At 38.4% G+C, this 23237-nt stretch overlaps 2 protein-coding genes across 2 annotated transcripts in view; one reads left to right on the forward strand and one right to left on the reverse strand.

Annotated features, from left to right (window-relative positions):
* The window catches only part of LOC117266103 (uncharacterized), a 60325-nt gene that overhangs the window by 27451 nt on the left and 9637 nt on the right, over positions 1 to 23237 (reverse strand). The window contains exons 5-9 of the mRNA XM_078171750.1: positions 12104 to 12451; positions 11633 to 11950; positions 1053 to 1400; positions 581 to 898; positions 83 to 430 (exon numbers count right to left, since the gene is read on the reverse strand). Coding sequence (XP_078027876.1) covers positions 83 to 430; positions 581 to 898; positions 1053 to 1400; positions 11633 to 11950; positions 12104 to 12451 — 1680 coding nt within the window. The remainder of the gene's footprint in view (positions 1 to 82; positions 431 to 580; positions 899 to 1052; positions 1401 to 11632; positions 11951 to 12103; positions 12452 to 23237) is intronic.
* Positions 19517 to 22013, forward strand: LOC117266386 (uncharacterized). Its single transcript, XM_078171225.1, has 4 exons — positions 19517 to 19761; positions 20373 to 20463; positions 21287 to 21389; positions 21473 to 22013. Exons 1-4 carry the CDS (start codon positions 19539 to 19541, stop codon positions 21848 to 21850), a joined length of 795 nt encoding a protein of 264 aa, XP_078027351.1. The 5' UTR covers positions 19517 to 19538; the 3' UTR covers positions 21851 to 22013.

Consider the following 23237-nt stretch of genomic DNA (forward strand, 5'->3'; position numbering starts at 1 on the left):
TACTATTTGCAAAACAATAAATGCAAAATATGATTAAAGCAGGTCTACAAGAGAAGGAGAGTTAAGTGTAAGTGAAACATACCTGTGACTGAAAAAGAGATTTGTTCAGAAAAATCATATCCTAAGCCTGCGCAGTCCAGTCTGAAGGAATATTTTTTGTTGTTGTCATCAGGTTGTATGTTGTTCAGGGTTGTGGTGCAGTCTTTTTTGGTCAAGTCTCCTGTCAGTTGTCCGCTGTTTGTAGTTGTTTGTGGCTGGCTGCTATCAAACACAGTAACTCCATCTTTTTTCCATTGTGCTTTACATGTGTTGTCTAGCTGCAATTTATATTTGTTCTCCACGTCAAAGGAGCAGGGGATGGTCACACAGGATCCACTAGGAACCTCTATAGTCTGTGGCATTATGACCTTAAACACTCCACACAGGTCACCTGAAACACAAGATACAAATCTTTGAATAAGAGCAAGTGAAGACTTTTTTACTGTTTACTGGTTGCCTTAGTGCTATACATTATTATTAGAATAGGTCAGAATTTGAATGTTAATTATAATACATTACAGCAGAGGACAAATGAACTCACATGAAATGTCAGCTGTTAAACTTGTGCTAACGGCTGACTCAGTGCTGCCATCTTGTTTGTTGTAGGTGGCAGTACAGGAGATTGTCTTTCCGTGATGGAGGTGAGAAGCAGTGAAGCTGACAACAGAGGTCTGGACTTTAGTTTTGTCCTGATTCTCCTGCAGTGTCTCCTGACTGTCACCGAGGCCGGGGGTCCATGTCAGAGTTGGAGGATGAGACAGACAGGGAGCTGGAGCAGAGCACGTCAAACTCACTGAGGTTCCTTTCTTCACCTCCAGTGTGGACGGAGTCGGAGTCAGAGTCGGTCTGGGTGGATCAGCTGGTGGGAAGGTAGATTTTGACCAGTCACTGAATAAACAATCATTTCTCTATATTTGTCATACTGTTTGCAAAAACAATAAATCCAAAATATGATTAAAGCAGTTCCACAAGGGAAGAGAATGAAATGTAAGTAAATGGGGTTTAAAACATACCTCTGACTGCAATAGAGATTTGATCAGGAAAAGTATAACTCAGGCCTCTGCATTCCAGTCTGAAAAAATATTTTTTGTTGTTGTCAACAGGTTGTATGTTTTTCAGGGTTGTGGTGCAGTCTTTTTTGGTCAAGTTTCCTGTCAGTTGTCCGTTGTTTGTAGTTGTTTGTGTCTTACTGCTATCAAACACAAAAGCTCCATCTTTACTCCATAGTGCTTTACATGTGTTATCTAGCTTCGATTCATACTGGGCCGTCACGTCAAAGGAGCAGGGGATGGTCACACAGGATCCACTAACAACCTCTATAGTCTGTGGTATTATGACCTTAAACTCTCCACACAGGGCACCTGAAACACAAGATACAAATCTTTGAATAAGAGCAAGTGAATACTTTTAATGAGGAATTTATTTACTGTTTACTGGTTGCCTTAGCGCTATACATACTTCTTAGAATAAGTCAAAATGATGACTGTAAAGATTGTGCATTGTTCCCACAGTAGTTTTTCCCCCAGATGTTCAGATTAAAACCTGTCAAATTAAAGTTCCAAGAAAAAACCAGCTGGACGCTTTTGTTGCTCACTGTTTTAATTTTCTGCAGTATATATTACAGGTACTGTTGTATTGTGGTGTGAATGCTTGACTTCAATACTGACTAAACGACTCACCTTGCAGCACCGAGCCAATGAGAAGGAGAGTCAGAGCTGCAGCCATCTTTGTGTGTCAGGAGAGGCAGAAACTCTGGAGATTTTACATAGAACAATTCACATTACTGTGTTTAATCTCTAATTATTTCAGGTTTGTAGAGTAGGTTGCAGATGGAGAAATGTTTTGCTGTCTCTTCTTCCTCTTTTACATCAATGTGGAAAAGGCTTAAGGGAAGCCTGTGAGGGATTCTGAGACACTAATACTCAGATGAATAATATCACTGCTTGTGACTTAATTCCTTTATTGATCCATGAAATAAATTGCAAATACCCAATCTATTATGAAACTTTGGTGATGGACATTTCCAACAAAAGTGTAATGTTGGTTCAGTATTTCTGCTGACTCTGAGAGATTTGCAAAAACAAATTGTATGTCAGACACTTTTTAACGTTCGGCCACAACAACCTGCTTTTTAAAGATGCAGAAGACATAATGATAAAAAGGAAAAAGAGGAAGCTAAATGTAAAAGCCAAACGTGACAAACGTGTCTGTTATTTTTCTTTTTGTTTATTTACAAAACTACAATTTGTTTCAGGCAACAAAGATATTCAACAGTAACAATGTCAAAATGGCAGCTCAGAATTTTCAGTTTTAGATAAAAAGTTTTTCACCTTTTTGTAAAGTGTCTTTTTCTGTCTACCTTGAAATTATTTATCAACTCGAAGACAAATGACTAAATGTTTACACTTTTAGAGTTTTGCATCATATTTAATATATTTCATATAATAAGTTATGACTTACGTTTTATTCAGGTCTTTCGAGCAGACCGATAAAAGACGTGTGGAGAAATGAAGTTCCTTAAAAGTTGTGCTGCTTTTTAAACAGTATGCAACGCTTGAAATGAGGAAGTCACTGAGGTGAGAAAACGAAATGTACTTTTTTTTTTTAAAGATATGTGTTATTTGGGGGGGGGGGGGCTTTAATGGATAGGACAGCCGAGTGTGAAAGGGGGAGAGAGAGAGAGAGAGAGAGAGAGAGGGGGGTGGATGACATGCAGCAAAGGGCCACAGGCTGGACTCGAACTCAGGCCGCTGCGGCAACAGTTTTGTACGTGGGGCACCAGCTCTATCCACTAATCCACCGACGCCCCAAATGTACTTTTTTTTAATCAGAAATGGTTTTAAACAGTCCGACATCTGTCCTGATCTTTGCTTTTGCTTTATTGATCACAGATATTATTCTTTGATTCAAATATTCAGTCTTTAGATGTAGAAATGAGATATAATGTTTATAATAACAGCCTGTTCACAGGAATGTCTACAATTGATCAAGACAGTACAAAAAAACTCAATAATTAGCCTTTATTGTTGAAGCAATTTACACAGTTACTATAACAACAATGACCTTGTTAAACTTAATACTTAAATCCCGCAAATTTAACTAAAATGTTTCAAATCTACAGACTGACAAATAAATCTGGATTGAAAAGGTGATGACATGCTCAGTTAACCCTCCTGTGATCACTTACAGTCTTTTTTTTTCTTTTTTTTTTTTTTGGCAACATTTTTATTAAAATGTACGAGACAAGTATGGCAACACTGAAATTCTGTAAGTACAGGGAAGTCCAACGAAATTGCCAAAGGGAAGCAAAAACAGAATCGTTGAACAACAGAAATAGCCGGGACTTAAGTACATTTTTAAATTGCTGCAAAATATTTGTTGTAGTTAAAGAAATAGTACTTTAATTCAATTGAATTCAAATTCAAATTTAGCACTTTAGTCTCATATGATTTAATGTGACACTAAATGAATACATGCAAACTTAGTTTAAGGAATACTTAATCCACAAAATGACTTTGTAAATGAATCAGTCATGCTGTGTTTTTTCTTGCATGTCTCCACGGAAAATGGCAACATACTGATTTACTGATTAATTGGGGACCACCTTTAATGACTTAAAGACTATATCAAAACATCAGTTTACAAACACACACAACTTGTGCAGAATAATCCAAGTCTCATTTATAACATCTTTTGCTCAGTACTTCACAAGCACATGCATTTGTGATGGCTGCTTTTTATTTTGCCCACCTACTGCATCAAACAGAGGTTTGGACATGCTGATAATTCTAGTTGGATATTTAAAATAACATTACAACACGTTTTTCAAATCAAACAACAAAATCGATTGTTTGTAAATGCCCTCTGGAATAACACGTAGTGGCGTCTTAGGATCTGACGTCACTATCAACAGGAAGACATCATCTGTTTGTGCTTTTCAAAACTGTTATTAATAACTGCTGGAAAAATATATTTGTTTTATGACGTGGCAAAGCTTTGGTTAAGATTTGGTTAGGATTGGACACAGAAGCGACCAGGTTAGATTCAGTGACAGATTGTGGTTTGGGTGGTGCTTCGTTAAGGGTGAAGGGCTTTGTTGTCATGGTTACTATTACATATATGTGGTTGAGGCTGTTGAATGATTGCGGTCATGCTTGAAAACAGCGGTTCCCAACTAGTGGTGGGTCACGGTCCAAAAGTGGATCGTTGGCCCATTCTGACTTGACTGCAAGTGAGTCACACACATCTCAAGTTTGTAAAATATACAGTTTATTTTGAATTACAGTGAATTTCCAGCACAGAGCTTTTATTTTGAAGTGCTGATTCCTGCTGTAGAGTGAGTGACTAACGGACAGTTACTTAACAGAGACAGCAAACTAGCTGGACCACATGGCCAAACGCCAAGTATGACATTGAATGTATGAAACTGTGTGGACCTTGAACTAATGACTAAGGAGAAATCTGGACCCCGTGGCTGGACCAGCAGAGAACCACTGCTTTAAAAAACATCCACTATTTGGAACAAGAATTGAGCAGTGGCCTTTCATGTCAAATTCAGATGTTTTGTGAACCCATGCATCCACCCCGACCTCATCTCTGACAACAAATACCCCTTTTCGACAGTCATGGGCTGGCTTGGCTTGGCTTGGCTTGGTTTCGTTTAGTTCTTGCTATCAGCCCAGCAGGTATATGCATTTCCATTACAACAGGGCTACCTGCTTGAATGTGTGGGCTCTAGTTTCCCGGCGCAGTGCAGGGTGGTGCAGGGTGGCGAACCCCGCACAGAGCTAGTTTCAAGCAGTGCAACCCGAGGCGCGCTCAGTTTGGTAGTTTGGCAGACCAAGGTGCGCTGAGATGGGTGTGGCGGCGCAGCAGGGGGAGGTGCCGACAGATCCAGCTTGGCGCAGTGACAGTTTCGTGTCAAAAGGCTTCGCCGAAGGTGCGCTAAAAGCTCGCCAGCTGTAACCAGGTCTACTGTCAGCGCAGGCGGAGCGCAGCCTGTGTAAGCCGAAGTTTGGCTGACCAGCGGACAGTGCGCACACGTCACCAAAACCTCACAGGCAAGTTTCCAGAATATCAGGCACATTAACGATGCAATAAATACCCAAAAAAAAAAACACTATTCAATGCAACTATCTACAATCAGCACATAAATATATCTCTATATCGACTGTCCCGTCACATCTGATGTCAGATCAAAGGCGATTGGCACCGTTTGGCACGCATAATGGAAACCCAACCTGATTTGATTAACACAGCTGCTCTCAGCCAACCACAAACAGCCACAGAATCAGATAGGGAGTATATATTCAGCATCTGTCATCTTAGAAAAGTCAAAAGAAAAGAAACAGAGTGAGACTGCGAGAGAGAAAGAGAGACAGCGCACGCACGAGAGAAACGCAACATTGATTTTCAATTGTAGTGACCTCCTCCCAGGCTACCTTTGCATCATCAGCCCGTGGAGGTCTGCTCGCAGTTCCGTATATTCGAACCATCCTGGACCAAAACATCAGTTTCCTCCTGGGAGGAGTTTGGCCGTGTAACACTGCTGCTCTCTTCTGCCATGGTGAATTGAGTAAACTCTCATTACGCCTTCGCGCGGCGCATTTAAAGGCGAGGAGAGGGGCTCATTTGATTGGTGTGATGTGTGTAAAACCCACTCCCTCTTTCCGACTTGCGCAGGTAGGAGGGACGGAGGTGGGAAAGAGGAGTAGCTGCGCCAGGGCGCACGGTGTGCCAAACTTGCAAAATCCGCCTGGCCACACCCAGTTGGCGAAGCGCAGGTGCGCTGCGCCTCCGCCTCGCCCGGTCTGCGAAACTAGAGCCCTCTGTCTTTAATTGATAACGGCTTGTCTTGAGTGATGATGTTTAAAAGCAGAGGGCTGATCCACAGTTAAAGTCCCCTGTTATTTTTGCTGCATGTGTTTTTCCACAGCAGAGCAGGTAAAAGAAGTTCACCTGTTGGAGGTGAGCTGTTTGCAGAGGTGCAGTAAGAGCCTGGGGCCGTATTCACAGAGCGTCCTAGTACAAAGAGTTGCTCCAAGTGATCTTAGTATTGTGACATTTTCTAAGAATTTCCCCTTAAAGTTAAGACTAGGTCCTTGTAAATATAGAAACAAAACTGGTAGGAGTATGGAGGAGGACTTTTAAGAGTGTCTTCAGCAGGTGGAAGTGGTGGAAAGACAAAGTGGTAGGAGAGAAATATTCTTCAAACGCTGGATGACAGTGAGTAAATGAAATGCTACAGATTAGATTGTGCAGGGATAATGTTTGTGGTCGATCTCATTAGGGATACACACACATTTCCCACCTAACGCTATAACACCAGAAATAAAGTAATCAACACTGAGACATTTGGAAATCTGGAAAAATGAGTGATGACTTGGCTCTGTCTAAACCTTCCATCAGCAGAGAGATCACACTAACAATGACTTCACTTTCACCGTGTCATATTGGGATGCAGTTCATTTAATTTCCACTGGGTGTCGACACCTTGCAGGCTCACAAAGGGGCGTGTCTGTGACAACCAATCACATCTGTTAAAAGAATGCATCCTACCTAGCAGCGGGGGCTAACCGTGCCTCCTCACTAAGGTAAAGGTTTGTGTCCCTTCCTTGCTCAGCGTTGCTCTTAGAAGTTTCCTAAATCACTCCTAAGCTAGGACTCCTTACTAAAGGGTTTTTGACTGAGTTAGGAGCTCTCTGACAGTGTTCTCAGAATGTTTGTGAATACAGCCCCTGTGGTTTGCAGCTCTTTATCTAACGTCTCACTGTGGCAGTTTCTGCTTTTACTCTTCCTCCCTGTGGTATTATTAGACTTGGCTTTATTATAGAGAGGCTGCTAACAAAGTTCTGTGAACTCAGTTTTTTACACATTTCATTTGACACAGATTCCTCACAATAAAAATCCTCTTATATTTTGTTATGTAAAAACTTTTATTATGAAGCCGCATAATAAGGAAATGTTGAGTTTTCGAGCAGCAACTTCACACAACTTCTAATACGGCTGAAAGAGAACATGAAACAGTAAAATGAAGCAGATATCTAAAGTAAAAACAGGAAGCAGGAAACCTAACACCTAGAACCAAACCCAACTCCAAACCAGAGACTCAGTTAGAAGCTGCAAAAGTACTGAGAGCTGAACACACAGAGACTTTTAAAGACACCTTTCTCTCTGGTCTCCTGGAGACAGAGGTGAGTAGAGTCTCGCCAACACACACAACTGGTAATGAAAACGTAAACTGCCGCAGCATGGCTTCACTCGCCGCGGCTAAAAGTGACAGTAGAAAAGGCCCAAAAGTCAGCTTGTCCTTTTCTCCTGTGGTGGCAGTTTCTACTAGACAAAACACACAGAGTCAGAAACTTGTCTTTCTGTAAGTTTAATTCAGCATCTGCAGATGGACTCACAACAAACAGTCAAGAAGGAGCAGAGTGCAAAGAGTGAGCCCTGAATACAGGAGATGTCAGATACTTATACACAACAGCTGAGGTCAGGGGTCTTTAACAAGCATCGTCAGAGAGGTGACAAAGCAGTTTGGGTCATCTTATCTAGTCATGTCCTCGGACATCAAGTAAAGCACTCACAGCTTGTTACACACTGACAAAGAGTAAACGTCATGTAAGGCACTTGTGCTTGTGATATCCTGACAAGACATAAAATGTAAAGTTACTTCACATTCTTTCTGCTTAGTGGCACATAGTACAGAGGCCTAAAAGTTTCCATTACATAGGTTAAAAATATTTATTTTAATTTATATTATATTGTTGATTACCTTTTTGATTATATGAATAATTTCCATTTCACTCCCACCATAATTACCACAGCCTCTACGAGTGCTGTCATTCTTCTTGGCAGGATGGTCTGAAGTTTGTCCTTTGTCCTCTTAATTGGCTTCACACTCTTCTGTCACTTCCCATGAAGCCAGTCATGAGAAAGACTCGGACATCTCCTCATTCAAAAAATTTGCTTTTTGTTTCAAATAAAATGTACTGCTCTTGATCAGGAGAGCTTTAACATCAACAAAAGTAAAACAAAAAAACAAAAAATCACCTCTGATGAACTTTGAACCCAAAAGGAGCATTACACACTTTATAGAGGAAGTATTTGTTACGTTGAAAATTGGTTTTGTGCCCACCACCCTGTAGAAAATGTATTTACAAACACTCATATCACTTTTCTTGTTTGCCTCAATATAATAATGACAAGAAATACTTAAAAAAGTTTAAGTAAGTAAAGTTATCTGATACTTATCAAGATCATCATCAGTGGAAGTGTACATCGTCATTCTGGAGTTGTTTGGGCAATGACATCATATTCTGGAGACATGTCTCTACGATTCACTGACATGTACGTTCTGTCCTCTTCTTTCGGCTTCACATGCTGTCTGGCTCTCCTTTGAGGAACAAAAGAAAAAGTCAGGATATACATATCCATGTGAATATATTTTATATTGAAGTGCTGCTGTTCATGAGCAGAGCTTTTGAATCAACAAGTATCATCCAGTGCAAAAACATACCAAAGCAACGCTATGCAGACTGTGAAGAAGACGTTCACACAGAGAGATACACCAGCAACAGCCAAGAGAAGAACTGTCATAAGAAATAACCAAATAATAATATCAGTCTCATATATATAATAATCTACATCTCAGAGCTCTGTTTGAATGTTGCATTTATGAAACAGTGAAAACATTGTCCACTAAATAAAGCTAGACCTGTCAGGTATACATTATGAAGGTTTGACATTTGATACATAGACTGCACTGTCACTTAATCAGTAAAACAGACCTTGACTTTGTGCAGATGTTTGAGGCTCAATGCTGTTGACGCAAAAATGTCGACTGGCAGATCCAAGAGAGTTGGAGCTGCGGCAGAGCAGGGTGGAAAGATTTTTCTCCTGTGGTTGATCCACAGTAAGGTTGCTCGTCAGACCTGTGTCACTTAGGTTGCTTATTGCAAAAGAGTGATTGACAGGTGACCCGTCCAAATACCACTGTAAAGTGGGAGAAGGATTTCCCACAGTCCTGCAGGAACATCTGAGCTGGGCTTCAGCTATGGTACAATGAGATGAGGGCAGGATCTGTGGGGAAACTGAAACACATGTAGAGAAAACAGACTTTAGAAGGTTAGAGTCAAATAAAGACACATTTAATCAAGTTTGCAAAAATTAAATACAAAATGTACTGATAGAAAAATAATTGTTGAAAAGTGATGCAAAGCAAAATGTTCCATTACTACAGGAATAATGAACTGCCCGAGTTAACTAGTAACATGTATTTATCTGTTCAAGTATTTATAATTTTGTCCCATATTGTCTTCTATACAGATAAGGGACTGTGGAAACATGGACTAAATTTGGCAAATTTATATCAATGAATAGTTAAAAAGATAAAGAATAAATTATATCACTTAGAAACTGATCACAGCATTGACTGGGAGTCAGAGCCATTGACAAGAACTCAGTTGACGGATGTAGAAAGATCAAGGAGGCCACCACATCGGACACCAAAGACCATACATGAACAGTCATGGTTTTAATCTTCCTCCATATGCAATTGCATGTTATCACGTGACCAAAGTTCCTTACTGTTTTGTCTCCTCCTTTTGAGGGTAGATCAAATATTAGAAACACCTCTCAGTGTGAAATTTAACCTCTCTATAAGTGTTTATGTAAAGACGTATGTATAATACAATGTCACATTAATAGAGATTGAGTAATAAAATGTCTAAATTAATGCAGTAAATAAGCAGATCAAATTAAGAGCTGTACGAAAAACGAAATAAAACAGATAGATACATTAATAACTAAACAGTCAAACTTTTCTCTCAATTTACTGAAATATTGCTTTACCTAACATAAAACTTATGAAATGCGATACTTACATTGAACATCTATTTGACTGATGTTTGATCGTCCAGCTCCAAGATCATTTTGAGCCTCGCAGGAAAACAGATTGTCGTCTTTAGATACTTTAATGTTAAAAACAGCTCCGGCCTCAATAAAAGTCTCCTGATCTCCATCAGCTCTATACCAGGTGTAGTTCTTTACAGGCGGGTTGGCGCTGCTGCTGCATGTCAGAGTCACATTTCTACCCTCGGGTACTGGACCAGAAGGATGGACTGACACCGCTGTGTGTTTGGGGGAGTCTGAAAAATGAGTAATGAAACATAAATATAATTATCCTCTAATTGGTGTTATCTGATATAGAAAACCAATAAATTTTACAAAGATTTCAGAATGACTTTGTTTTTGTCAACTGATAACGAATTTCATTATTGCTTAATCTGCTTCTAAATTTTTCTATTTATAAATATATTGACGTTAAATATTCAAATAATAAATGAATGACAAATTAAGTCAGTGTACTGCATAAAGCTGTAGCTATTAGGGTATGCAGAATGTTTAACATTTGATACATACACTGAACATCTATTTGTCTCTTGTTTGATCGTCCAGTTCCAAGATCATTTTGAGCCTCGCAGAAAAACAGACTGTTGTCTTTAGATGCTTTAATGTTTAAAACAGCTCCGCTCCCAATAAAAGTCTCCTGGCCTCCATCAGCTCTGTACCAGGTGTAGGTCTTTACTGGCGGGTTGGCGCTGCTGCTGCATGTCAAAGTCACATCTCTGCCCTCTGATACTGGACCCAGGGGACGGACTGACACTGTGGTCTTTTGGGGTGAATCTGAAAAATGATGAATAAATAACTTGTATTATTTATAGGTTTAAAAGTAATGTGTTTTTTTTTAAGTGAAAGTAGAATATGTTAAATGTGAGTGCTGACACCTTTTCGAAAAAATGCATTTCGGATTGTTGTTGTTTTTTTGTGAGGGGAATGTTACCAAATCCACTTTGCTGACTCAGCTCAAGTTAAAGCTTGGTGCAGCATCAATGGACAGTGAGTGAGAACACAGCTCTGCCAAAAAAAAAAAACATTACAATTTGCCAGAGGCCAATCTCGGAACCCACTAGCTCTCGCTCTAATGACAATAACGCCTCTAAAGCCTCTGGGGGTAACATCTAATATTTTGGTGGTTCTGGTTTAGCCAATGGATATTCTGGAGGAGACATAATCTTGCTTGTGCAGGTCATTTCAGTATGTGGATGTGGATACATTTTTAAAAGGCTAAATCGTCATCAATGTTGGTGATGGGTTCCAGTATTGCATTTCAGCCAATGTGTTCTGCCTCTCTCCACACAGACTGTCAAGCTGCCTCTTAAATGTGATTGGTCAATGCTGCTCGGACTACAAACAGACTACAAATGGAAACCAGAAAACTTCAGATACCAAAATCATTTTCAGACAACTTGCTGTCTGACCAAAAGTTCAAACCCAAAAGCATTAAATGCACAATGGTATCAAACAGAAAAAAAGTTGCAAATCATCATAGTTTGGAAACAGTACACTTTTATTTATTTATTTATCTTAAACAAGTATGATTGATAGCTTATCAAAATTATTGACTAATGGATTAATTGTCTTGATTGTTTCAGCCCCGATTCAGACTAACTCAAAAACACTAGAAGACAACAGAACAATTCATCTGCAGTATATTGTTAATCATTCTAATTAATTTAAGGACAAATGAACTCACATGAAATGTCAGCTGTTAAACTTGTGCTAACAGCTGACTCAGTGCTGCCATCCTGTTTGTTGTAGGTGGCAGTACAGGAGATTGTCTTTCCATGATGGAGGTGAGAAGCAGTGAAGCTGACAACAGAGGTCTGGACTTTAGTTTTGTCCTGATTCTCCTGCAGTGTCTCCTGACTGTCACCCAGGCCGGGGGTCCATGTCAGAGTTGGAGGGTGAGACAGACAGGGAGCTGGAGCAGAGCACGTCAAACTCACTGAGGTTCCTTTCTTCACCTCCAGTGTGGACGGAGTCGGAGTCAGAGTCGGTCTGGGTGGATCAGCTGGTGGGAAGGTAGATTTTGACCAGTCACTGAATAAACAATCATTTCTCTCCATTTGTTTTTTGAAAAAAAAAACAATAAATGCAAAATATGATCAAAGCAGTTCTACAAGAGAAAGGAGTGAAGTGTAAGTAAATGGGTGTTAAAACATACCTTTGACTGAAAAAGAGATTTTTTCAGAAAAATCATATCCTAAGCCTGCGCAGTCCAGTCTGAAGGAATACTTTTTGTTGTTGTCAACAGGTTGTATGTTGTTCAAGGTTGTGGTGCAGTCTTTTTTGGTCAAGTCTCCTGTCAGTTGTCCGTTGTTTGTAGTTGTTTGTGGCTGGCTGCTATCAAACACAGTAACTCCATCTTTTTTCCATCGTGCTTTACATGTGTTGTCTAGGTTTGATACAAACTGGTCTGTCACGTCAAAGGAGCAGGGGATGGTCACACAGGATCCACTAACAACCTCTATAGTCTGTGGCATTATGGCCTCAAACACTCCACACAGGGCACCTGAAACACAAGATACAAATCTTTGAATAAGAGCAAGTGAATAATTTTAATGAGGATTTATTTACTGTTTACTGGTTGCCTTAGCGCTATACCTTTTTCTTAGAATAAACCAAAATGATGACTGTAAAGATTGTGCCTTGTCCCCACAGTAGTTTTTCCCCCAGATGTTCAGATTAAAACCCGTCAAATTAAAGTTCCAAGAAAAGACCAGCTGGACGCTTTTGTTGCTCACTGTTTTAATTTTCTGCAGTATATATTACAGGTACTGTTGCATTGTGGTGTGAATGCTTGACTTCAATACTGACTAAACGACTCACCTTGCAGCACCGAGCCAATGAGAAGGAGAGTCAGAGCTGCAGCCATCTTTGTGTGTCAGGAGAGGCAGAAACTCTGGAGATTTTACATAAAACAATTCACATTACTGTGTTTAATCTCTAATTATTTCAGGTTTGTAGAGCAGGTTACAGATGGAGAAATGTTTTGCTGTCTCTTCTTCCTCTTTTACATCAATTTGGAAAAGGCTCAAATTCTGAGCCACTTGATCTCAACTCAAGCCCTTCATTGATCAAATAAATAACTCATTCATAATTTAAATACACTTCTTGCAAATTTTCCAGTCTTTTATGAAACATTTCCAACAAAAGGGTAAATCCAGTTTGGTATTTCTGCTGACTCTGATAGATTTGCAAAAACAAATAATTGCATGTCACACACTTTGTAATATTTAGTTTAACTTAGACGTAGATGATGAAATGATAAAAAGGAAAAACAGGAAGCTATATGTGAAAGGCAAAGGTTGCAAACATCCAGTGTTATTTCCTTATTTTCTATTTATTGCAAAGTTGTAATTTGTTTTAGGCAACTAAGATATTCAACAGTAACATGTCCAAATGACAGCTTAAAGGTTTTAAATACAAAGTTTTTCATCTTTCACAAAGTGCATTGTTTTTTAAGTCAAGTGAACAAATGTTTATGTTAGAGTTTTTCATTGTATTCAAAGATCAGTTTAAATAATCTGATATGTGTCATTTAACAAGTTTTCATGACTTACATTTTCCTCAGGTGTTTCAAACAGACAGATGAAAGATGTGTGGACAAGTGAAGTTCCTCAGAAGTTGTGCGGCTTTATCAGTCTGCAAGACTTAAAAATGAGGAAGTCACGTGTGAGAAAGTGGTATGCCCTATTTGACAAATGATTTTAGACAGTGCGTCATCTCTCCTCATTTGCACTGTTGCTACAATATATAAACAATAATATTGTTAAACTTAATATTAGAATTTCACAAATTTAATTATAATGTTGTTTCACATGCACAGACTGACCAATAAATCTGGATTAAGAAGGTGATGATATATACTCAATTAACTTTCCTATGATAAATATACATTCATTAAACAATAAAACCATAAACAGAAATATCAGGCACGTGTACATAATTGAATTGCTGATGCCATAATTATAGAAACAGCACGTTCATACTCAGTCAGATTCAGTTCAGCACTCAAGTCTTGTCATTTCTTGCAACACTGAATGAAAGCCTGTAAACTTAGTGAAGGTACATTCGTGAGAACACCGTCATGCAACAACAGTGATAATACAGGACTGTTTTATTATTGCCATTGTTACTTTATGTGAGTTCAACAGTAATTTGTGCACATACATTTTATTATAATTTCAGTCTGGCCGACATCACCAATCCTTGCCTGACTCCCCTGTGTTCAATCTCAAGTAAAGTAGAAGACAGTGGGGTCATTTTGGGACATTTTTGCATCAGTTTATATCAATAACCCTCCATTAATCACAGACTACTCAAACAGTTATAAAAAATAAATCGACCCTTGAACAGATACAGACAATCTATCAAGTTTTTTAAAGCCCAAATCAACCACAAAAGGCACAATTTTGCAAAATGTACATGTGCATTTTCTCCAAATTGTGCCTCCCCAGAGCAGCTGGGACAGTGGAGCATCAGTTGGGACACCTTGTTGTGTGCAGAACTATCATTTAAATTGTAAATGAAAATGCAGTATAAATTTGAGCACCTTATATTTACAATGTCACTTGTTCAGACATGTCTTTGAGACAAAGAAAACATTTGTAAAATTCAGCTGGTGCTGTTGCTGGATTTATTCATTTCTTAAAGGCAAAACTCAAATCTAAGTGGATCAGTGGTAGCAACATGGAAGTTACAGTAAAAAAAAACCTGTCTGGATGGTTTTAGTTACTGTTAAAGACCATTCTTAAAATGTATACAAGAATTTAAACTTTATTTTTGCATCTTCTACAATTTGGTTTTGGCAGTAGCAGATTGTTTCTGTAAGCGGGGGTTGCGTATGCCGCACAGAAAAATAGCTGCATAACTTATGGTGATTTTTCTCCAATCAGATCTGTGGACGACTGAGCCAACTCTCACTATGTCTGCAGCTACTTCACATCCAGTCTCCTTCCTGTACCTCTCCTGCCACTGACTGCAGGGCATATGCATTCTTCACTGGGTCTATGTGGTCCCACTCAGCATGAATCCTCTCTGTCCAGTCCAGGTAGGCCTGAAGCCCTTCCACAAAGTTTGCAGTAATCCAGAGACCTGTTTGACCCCCCTGTGAGATCATTTCCTAGTGTGCTGACAAAGGAAGAAATGATCAGTAACTTACACTAGATGGCAGCCTGTTCATATGTTGCAACACTGAGCAGGAGATCGTTAATCTTCCTCTTCGGTCAGTAACTTCAGAGAGGTGTCTTTGCTGAGGCAACTGTGTTTCCTTTCCCTCTCTGTGGAGGGAGTAACCTCTCAAAGGAGTGTCAGGTGAGGTTACTTGGCGAGTGATTTCAAGTGTCAAATGCACTGTTTCCTCAGTATAAAAAAAACATGAATTCCTTCATTGAGGTCGTCTGATAATCATCCCAGAAATTCACTTTGAGGACTAATATTTAACAAACTATCAAAACCATCATAAGTTTAATAGACTCACATAAGTTAAACATAAGAACATTCAAAAGTGTAATTAGAAAGAATCCACATGACTCCAAGCATAAATCATTTTCATAGTATCTGGGTACCTACGATGAAATACATTGCAATTGCAATCACAGTTAGACATAATTTCAATTTAGATTTACACATTTTAGAAATGCAGTTTAATCGTAAATCTAGTTCGTTTAAAGGTCCAGTCTGTAGAGTTTATGATGATATATTGGCAAAAATGGAAAACTACATAGACCCTTTTAGGGCTGAAGTCACAATGACGTCTGTTTGTTAGCTGGAGGCAAAACACGACTCGTCACCACAGGGCTGTGTGCGCTTTGCCACTCAGAGGGTACGTGTTGCAACTCATAATGTAATAATGGCTCATAATGTAATAACTTAAATGTAATAAAAGTTCATAATGTAATAATCGGCTCAAAATGTAATAAAATCATGAGCATATAACGTAATAACGGCTTTGCGCATAATGTAATAATGTAATAACCTATTACATTATGAGCCTTACTGGCGTCGCTCATAATGTAATAACAGTTCATAATGTAATAATGGCTCATACTGTGAGTCCATATTAAAGACATTCATTGGAAGAAGTAAAGTTTTCTTTTTAAAAAAAACAAAAAACAAAACTCGTTAAGCCTTGATCTGAGTGAACACTGGCACAGTCACTGACGAATGGAGCCCCCATTCCTGACAGGCTGGGTGTCCTGACAGGCTGTGTTTACATTTTAAGAACTTTTGAGCTGGTCCATTGTTATTACATGGTTCTAAAACGCTCTTCTCATTCTTGCACAAGTTCCAAAATAAAGTAAATTGAATGAATATGTTATGCTGCTGTCATGTATTTAATATAAGTAGTAGGAAAACAATGCTTATTAAAAGTCTTTATTAAATTGGCATTAAGACCAACAATAAAATAACAGCAACATTTGACTGGAAGGTCTTCACTAGGTTGTATGGAAGGAGAGAGTGTGCACTTTCTTATTTGAAAAGACCAATCTTAAATGTGTTTTTATTGTAGAAGTTATTGTGTCCTGCATTTATTGTAGCAATAGTAAACAAAGGAAATGCTCTTTTAAACTACATGAACTACAGTCCCCCTCCTTCTTCCCTAATCCACCCTCTTCTCCAGCTGGCTTTTGAGTTGGTTACTGTCGCACCATCTATAAACAAATCATAGTCAAACACAAACTTAGACCTCTGCCCTTAAGTGCACTCTCGTTGTCAGTGTGTGCAGTTTTGACCTAAAAATGATGATAATGCAACACTTTTTCTCACAATGTGAGCCATTATTACATTATGAGCTGTTATTACATTATGAGCTGTTATTACATTATGAGCCATTATTACATTATGAGCCGTTATTACATTATGAACTGTTATTACATTATAAGCTGTTATTACATTATGAGCTGTTATTACATTATGAGCTGTTATTACATTATGAACTGTTATTACATTATGAGCCGTTATTACATTATGAACTGTTATTACATTATGAGCCATTATTACATTATGAGCTGTTATTACATTATGAGCTGTTATTACATTATGAACTGTTATTACATTATGAGCCGTTATTACATTATGAACTGTTATTACATTATGAGCCGTTATTACATTATGAACTGTTATTACATTATGAGCTGTTATTACATTATGAACTGTTATTACATTATGAACTGTTATTACATTATGAGCCGTTATTACATTATGAACTGTTATTACATTATGAGCCGTTATTACATTATGAGCCGTTATTACATTATGAGCCGTTATTACATTATGAGCTGTTATTACATTATGAGCCGTTATTACATTATGAACTGTTATTACATTATGAGCCGTTATTACATTATGAACTGTTATTACATTATGAGCTGTTATTACATTATGAACTGTTATTACATTATGAGCGGCGCCAGTAAGGCTCATAATGTAATAAGTTATTACATTATTACATTATACACAAAGCTGTTATTACGTTATACGCTCATGATTTTATTACATTATGAACTTTTATTACATTTCTGTTATTACATTATGAGCCATTATGAGTTGCTGCAGGTATGTGCACATATTACTGTTGAACTCACATAATGTAACAATGGTAATAATAAAACAGTCCTGTATTATCACTGTTGTTGCATGACGGTGTTCTCATGAATGTACCTTCACCAAGTTTACAGGCTTTCATTCAGTGTTGCAAGAGATGACAAGACTTGAGTGCTGAACTGAATCTGACTGAGTATGAACGTGCTGTTTCTATAATTATGGCATCAGCAATTTAATTATTTACACTGCTGCCTGATATTTCTATGTTTATGGTTTTATTGTTTAATGAATGTATATTTATCATAGGAAAGTTAATTGAGTAAATATCATCACCTTACTAATCCAGATTTATTGGTCAGTCTGTGCATTTGAAACATTAAAGTTAAATTTGTGAAATTCTAATATTAAGTTTAACAATATTATTGTTTATATATTGTAGCAACAGTGCAAATGAGGAGAGATGTGGCACTGTCTAAAATCATTTCTCAAATAGGGCATACCACTTCTAACTTCTAAGGAACTTCACTTGTCCACACATCTTTCATCTGTCTGTTTGAAACACCTGAGGAAAATGTAAGTCATGAAAACTTGTTAAATGACACATATCAAAATATTTAAACTGATCTTTGAATACGATGAAAGACTCTAACACAAACATTTGTTCACTTGACTTAAAAAACAATGCACTTTGTGAAAGATGAAAAACTTTGTATTTAAAACCTTTAAGCTGTCATTTGGACATGTTACTGTTGAATATCTTAGTTGCCTAAAACAAATTACAGCTTTGTAAATAAATAGAAAATAAGTAATTAACACTGGTTGTTTTTGACTTTTGCCTTTCACATATAGCTTCCTGTTTTTCCTTTTTATCATTTCATCCTCTGCGTCTTTAAAAAGCAGGTTGTTGTGGCAATGTTAAACTAAATATTACAAAGTGTGTGACATGCAATTATTTGTTTTTGCAAATCTATCAGAGTCAGCAGAAATACCAAACTGGATTTACCCTTTTGTTGGAAATGTTTCATAAAAGACTGGAAAATTTGCAAGAAGTGTATTTAAATTATGAATGAGTTATTTATTTGATCAATGAAGGGCTTGATTGAGTTTAAGTGGCTGAGAAGTTGAGCCTTTTCCGCATTGATGTAGAGGAAGAAGAGACAGCAAAACATTTCTCCATCTGTAACCTGCTCTACAAACCTGAAATAATGAGAGATTAAACACAGTAATGTGAATTGTTTTATGTAAAATCTCCAGAGTTTCTGCCTCTCCTGACACACAAAGATGGCTGCAGCTCTGACTCTCCTTCTCATTGGCTCGGTGCTGCAAGGTGAGTCGTTTAGTCAGTATTGAAGTCAAGCATTCACACCACAATGCAACAGTACCTGTAATATATACTGCAGCAAATTAAAAAACAGTGAGCAACAAAAGCGTCCAGCTGGTTTTCTCTTGGAACTTTAATTTGACAGGTTTTAATCTGAACATCTGGGGAAAAACTACTGTGGGAACAATGCACAATCTTTACAGTCATCATTTTGGTTTATTCTAAGAATAAGGTATAGCGCTAAGGCAACCAGTAAACAGTAAAAAAATCCTCATTAAAATTATTCATTTGTTTTTATTCAAAGATTTGTATCTTGTGTTTCAGGTGCCCTGTGTGGAGAGTTTAAGGCCATAATACCACAGACTATAGAGGTTGTTAGTGGATCCTGTGTGACCATCCCCTGCTCCTTTGACGTTGCAGACCAGTTTGTATCGAAGCTAGACAACACATGTAAAGTACTATGGAGAAAAGATGGCGTTTTTGTGTTTGATAGCAGCAAGACACAAACAACTACAAACAACGGACAACTGACAGGAAACTTGACCAAAAAAGACTGCACCACAACCCTGAACAACATACAACCTGTTGACAACAAGTATTCCTTCAGGCTGGAATGCAGAGGCGTGAGATATAATTTTCTCAATGCAACCTCTATTTCAGTCACAGGTATGTTTTAACATCCATTTACTTACACTTAACTCTGACTGTGGGAAACCCTTCTCCCACTTTAATGTGGTATTTGGACGGGTCACCTGTCAATAACTCAGACGATTTGACCATCACCTATGAGCATCCAAATGACACGGGCCTGAGGAGCATCATCACTGTGAACCAACCACAGGAGAGGGATCTTTCCACTTTGCTCTGCCGCACCTCTAACTCTCTGGGATCTGCTTCTCACCACTTTTGTGCCTACTGCCTCCAGCCTGAACAAGGTTGCAGAGAATGTCAAGGTCTGTTGTGCCAAACACAAGTTTTATTGATTAGCTGTAAACTGTCACCATCTCTTGAAATACTGATGGACTTGATCTGGAAGACATCACCACACTTCCATTTCTGCACAGTATATCTGTTTAGTGTTTTTTTTTTTTTAATTTCCAGACTAGGCTCCCAACAGTTTTGCATACTGTAGTGGAAATGCATGCAAGGGATGTGTCAGTTAGTTACAAGCTTGGTTTCAGCTTCTAGCTTCATCCCTCATGCTTTGTTGGGTTTGTCAAACTTACAAACCCAAACCAAACATATTGATTACTAATAACATTAACATTTATAAGACAATCACAGTCTTGTTGTTTCAACCTGCACAAAATAAAGGCCCATGTTTAAACTACTGATAACAAATATAAATGAATCACATAACATTTTATTCATCTTCTGTAATACTTTTATATACTGTACCAATATGTGATGTAATACATTATAATTTAAGACTTGTGTTTAATATGCCTATAAATACAGCTCATTCTTCATGTATGTCCAAGTGTATACACCACCAAAATAAAAACAAAACAATATATTTATGCTTCTGACTGACCACCATACTCTTCTGTTCTCTCTCATACAGAATGTCCAGGTGGAGTTACGTTTCCAGTCTTCATCATCACAGTTGGTGTTTTATCAGCAGCACTATTCTGTGCTCTTCTGTTTGCTATCAGGTAGGTAACAGCTTGGGACAACATGTATGTACTACTAATAGGGCTGGCAAAAATAATGCGTTAATTTCGATTAATTAATCACAGAAAAAATAATGCGGTCAAAAGATGAACGCCAATTAATCACATTTCGTGGTGCCCTTTGACCCGGTGCATCATTGACGGCTACAGTGGCTTTGTCACATGATGGAGGCAGACTAGACGATACTGCTTGGCCCCATGAATAGAACATTTATATTTAAAAAACACCCAGATGGAACTGCTGCTAGGAGCACTGTTGGAATATTTGTACTACCAGAGAACTGCAAGCCTGAAATATCACCTCAATACAAAGCATTTAGCTGCGAAGCCTGAGGCCTGAGCTTGCACAGCCTCTGATGTCAGCACTAGCAGCCAGCCTTGTCAAGGTGGGGTTTCCATCCAAATGTAGTGCAAATTTTAACCAAATTTTCAGAAAATCAGCAAAAGAAAATGTAAATGTTTGTTCTTTTCCATCCACTTCTATTGGGAGTTAGTTCATTGAGACGTCATTAAAAGAGGGGCAGTCAATCCTTGAACTGAGGAAGACCATGGATTTAATAACTGAGAACACACCAGACAATAGAAATAGAGTTTTAAACAACTAATATTACAGCTCTGTGCTCTTGGAAGAGCTCTGGTAACAGACCTCTGTGCATAAACATGTTATAAGCTAACAAAGACAGCTTTCAGTGGCCAATGCAATGACGATACATCGTGACTGTACTGTACATCATCATTTATTGGCTGAATTTGTTTCCGCTGGACATTTACCTTGCAATACACCAAGGATTTTATTATTTTGTAGAGCTCGGGGGACTGGCTGCCATACTCCTAAAAAGAGTCAGAGCACAGGTGACACCAGCCCAGCTGTGATGAGTCAAGGCCTGACAACTGAAAATGGAAATAAGGTATGGACCATTTCCTAATTTGGGAAACAATAATCTAACAGAACATCTTTACCACTTGTGGTTTTTGTTATTTTTAATTTCAGGTGTCCTGCACATCAGAAGAGGATATTTATGTCAACACCGATATGATGAAAAAGTCAGATATGCCAAACGCTCATCTAGCACATCAACAGGTTGCCAGTAAAAGCTCAGACAAGACGAATGAGGCAAACAGTGATGTGGTTTACTCTAGTGTGATCTGGAAGAGCAAGGAGAAGAAGGGAGAATGCTCTGGAGGCAGGGGCCCATCTGGTAGCTCCTGTCTGGAAGAGGAGAGGTGCATGGAGGGAGGCATGCGCACAAATTATGTGAGCAATGCAGTGGAGATGGGGAGTCTATATGACAACACTAGAAAAGATGTAAAGGAGGATGTGTATAGTGAATATGCCCAGGTTCATTTTAGAGACACAAATGTGATGTAATGCATGTGCCATTACTACAGCTGTTTTTACTGCGGCATTGCTACATTGTATTTGATATTATTGGCTATTATTTATTCAGTAGAAGTTTATCATGCATTAGTATTATCTTCTCAATACAGATGTAGCCAGTTTAAAGAGTTTTCAGTTAAAGGAACAGTGTCTTCTCCTGGTTATTTATTTTTAGTTTTAATTGTTCAGGAGGTTTTTACAAGGAGCCGAATTATCCGGAGAGGTCTCTTCCTCTCCAAAACAATCGGTCCAGGTGATTTAAATCGATTAAAACCCTGCGTAAAACAGTTTCATGTGACAAATCAGTGTTTCTCCAGCAATGGTTGGCATATCGCAGATGGGCTGCTCACCCAGCACCTGCTAATGTGTGTTCAGTGTCCCCGTTTTTCTCTGATAACTTAATGTGTGCTCACCTTATTTGTGATCCAGTGTTCAGGAGGTTTTTACTGTGAATCGAGTTGTGCACAGAGGTCTCCTCTTGTCCAATACAAATGGACCTGGTGATTTAAATCAGTAAACACATTGAATAAAGAAGTTTCATGTTACAAATCAGTGTTTCTCTGATGCTGTTCGGCTCATAAGGGATGGATCAACTTTTTCTCTGATAACTGAAGATCTCTATGTTCAGGAGGTTTTACCAGGAGCCATATTATCCAGAGGTCTCTTGCTCTCAAAAAACACTGTGATTTGAACTGCTCAAAACATTTCATTTAATAAAATGCTTTCGCTTAAAAATAAGATTTGTGTTTTTCCTTTTTCATCGCAGAATGACTGCTAACTGCAGTGGCTGACACAAAACTGGGAATGGCTTTGTATAGAGCCAGTGTTTGGTTTGTCTCTCCTGGGCTTCTGTACAAACATGGCGGTGCAACATGCTAATTTCCGTGGACAGGTACCTGCTTCCTATGTATATATAAAAAGCTGATTCTAAGGTAACGAGAACACAATGATTCTTGTGCGAGTGGTGCATTCAGGAACACTCATTCCCAGTGCCGGAGCGCACTCTAGCACAAACTTGACCTTTCATAAATGTGGAGTGCTGTCAGAATGTACCATTCAGTTATCCAGAGTATCGCACCTGTAGCAACTCATAATGTAATAATGGCTCATAATGTAATAACTAATAACGCTTCATAATGTAATAACATAAATGTAATAACAGCTCATAATGTAATAATGGCTCACATTGTGAGAAGAAGTGTTGCATTATTATCATTTTTAGGTCAAAACTTCACACACTGACAACGAGAGTGCACTTTAGGGCAGAGGTCTAAGTTTTATTTTAAGTTTTATTGTACTTTATTAATCCCCCTGAGGGGAAATTCAATGTTTTCACATTGCTTGTCAATTACACACAGGTCCGAAAGACACACACATG

Source organism: Epinephelus lanceolatus, chromosome 10, assembly GCF_041903045.1.
Source record: "Epinephelus lanceolatus isolate andai-2023 chromosome 10, ASM4190304v1, whole genome shotgun sequence".
Taxonomy (NCBI): Eukaryota; Metazoa; Chordata; class Actinopteri; order Perciformes; family Serranidae; genus Epinephelus; species Epinephelus lanceolatus.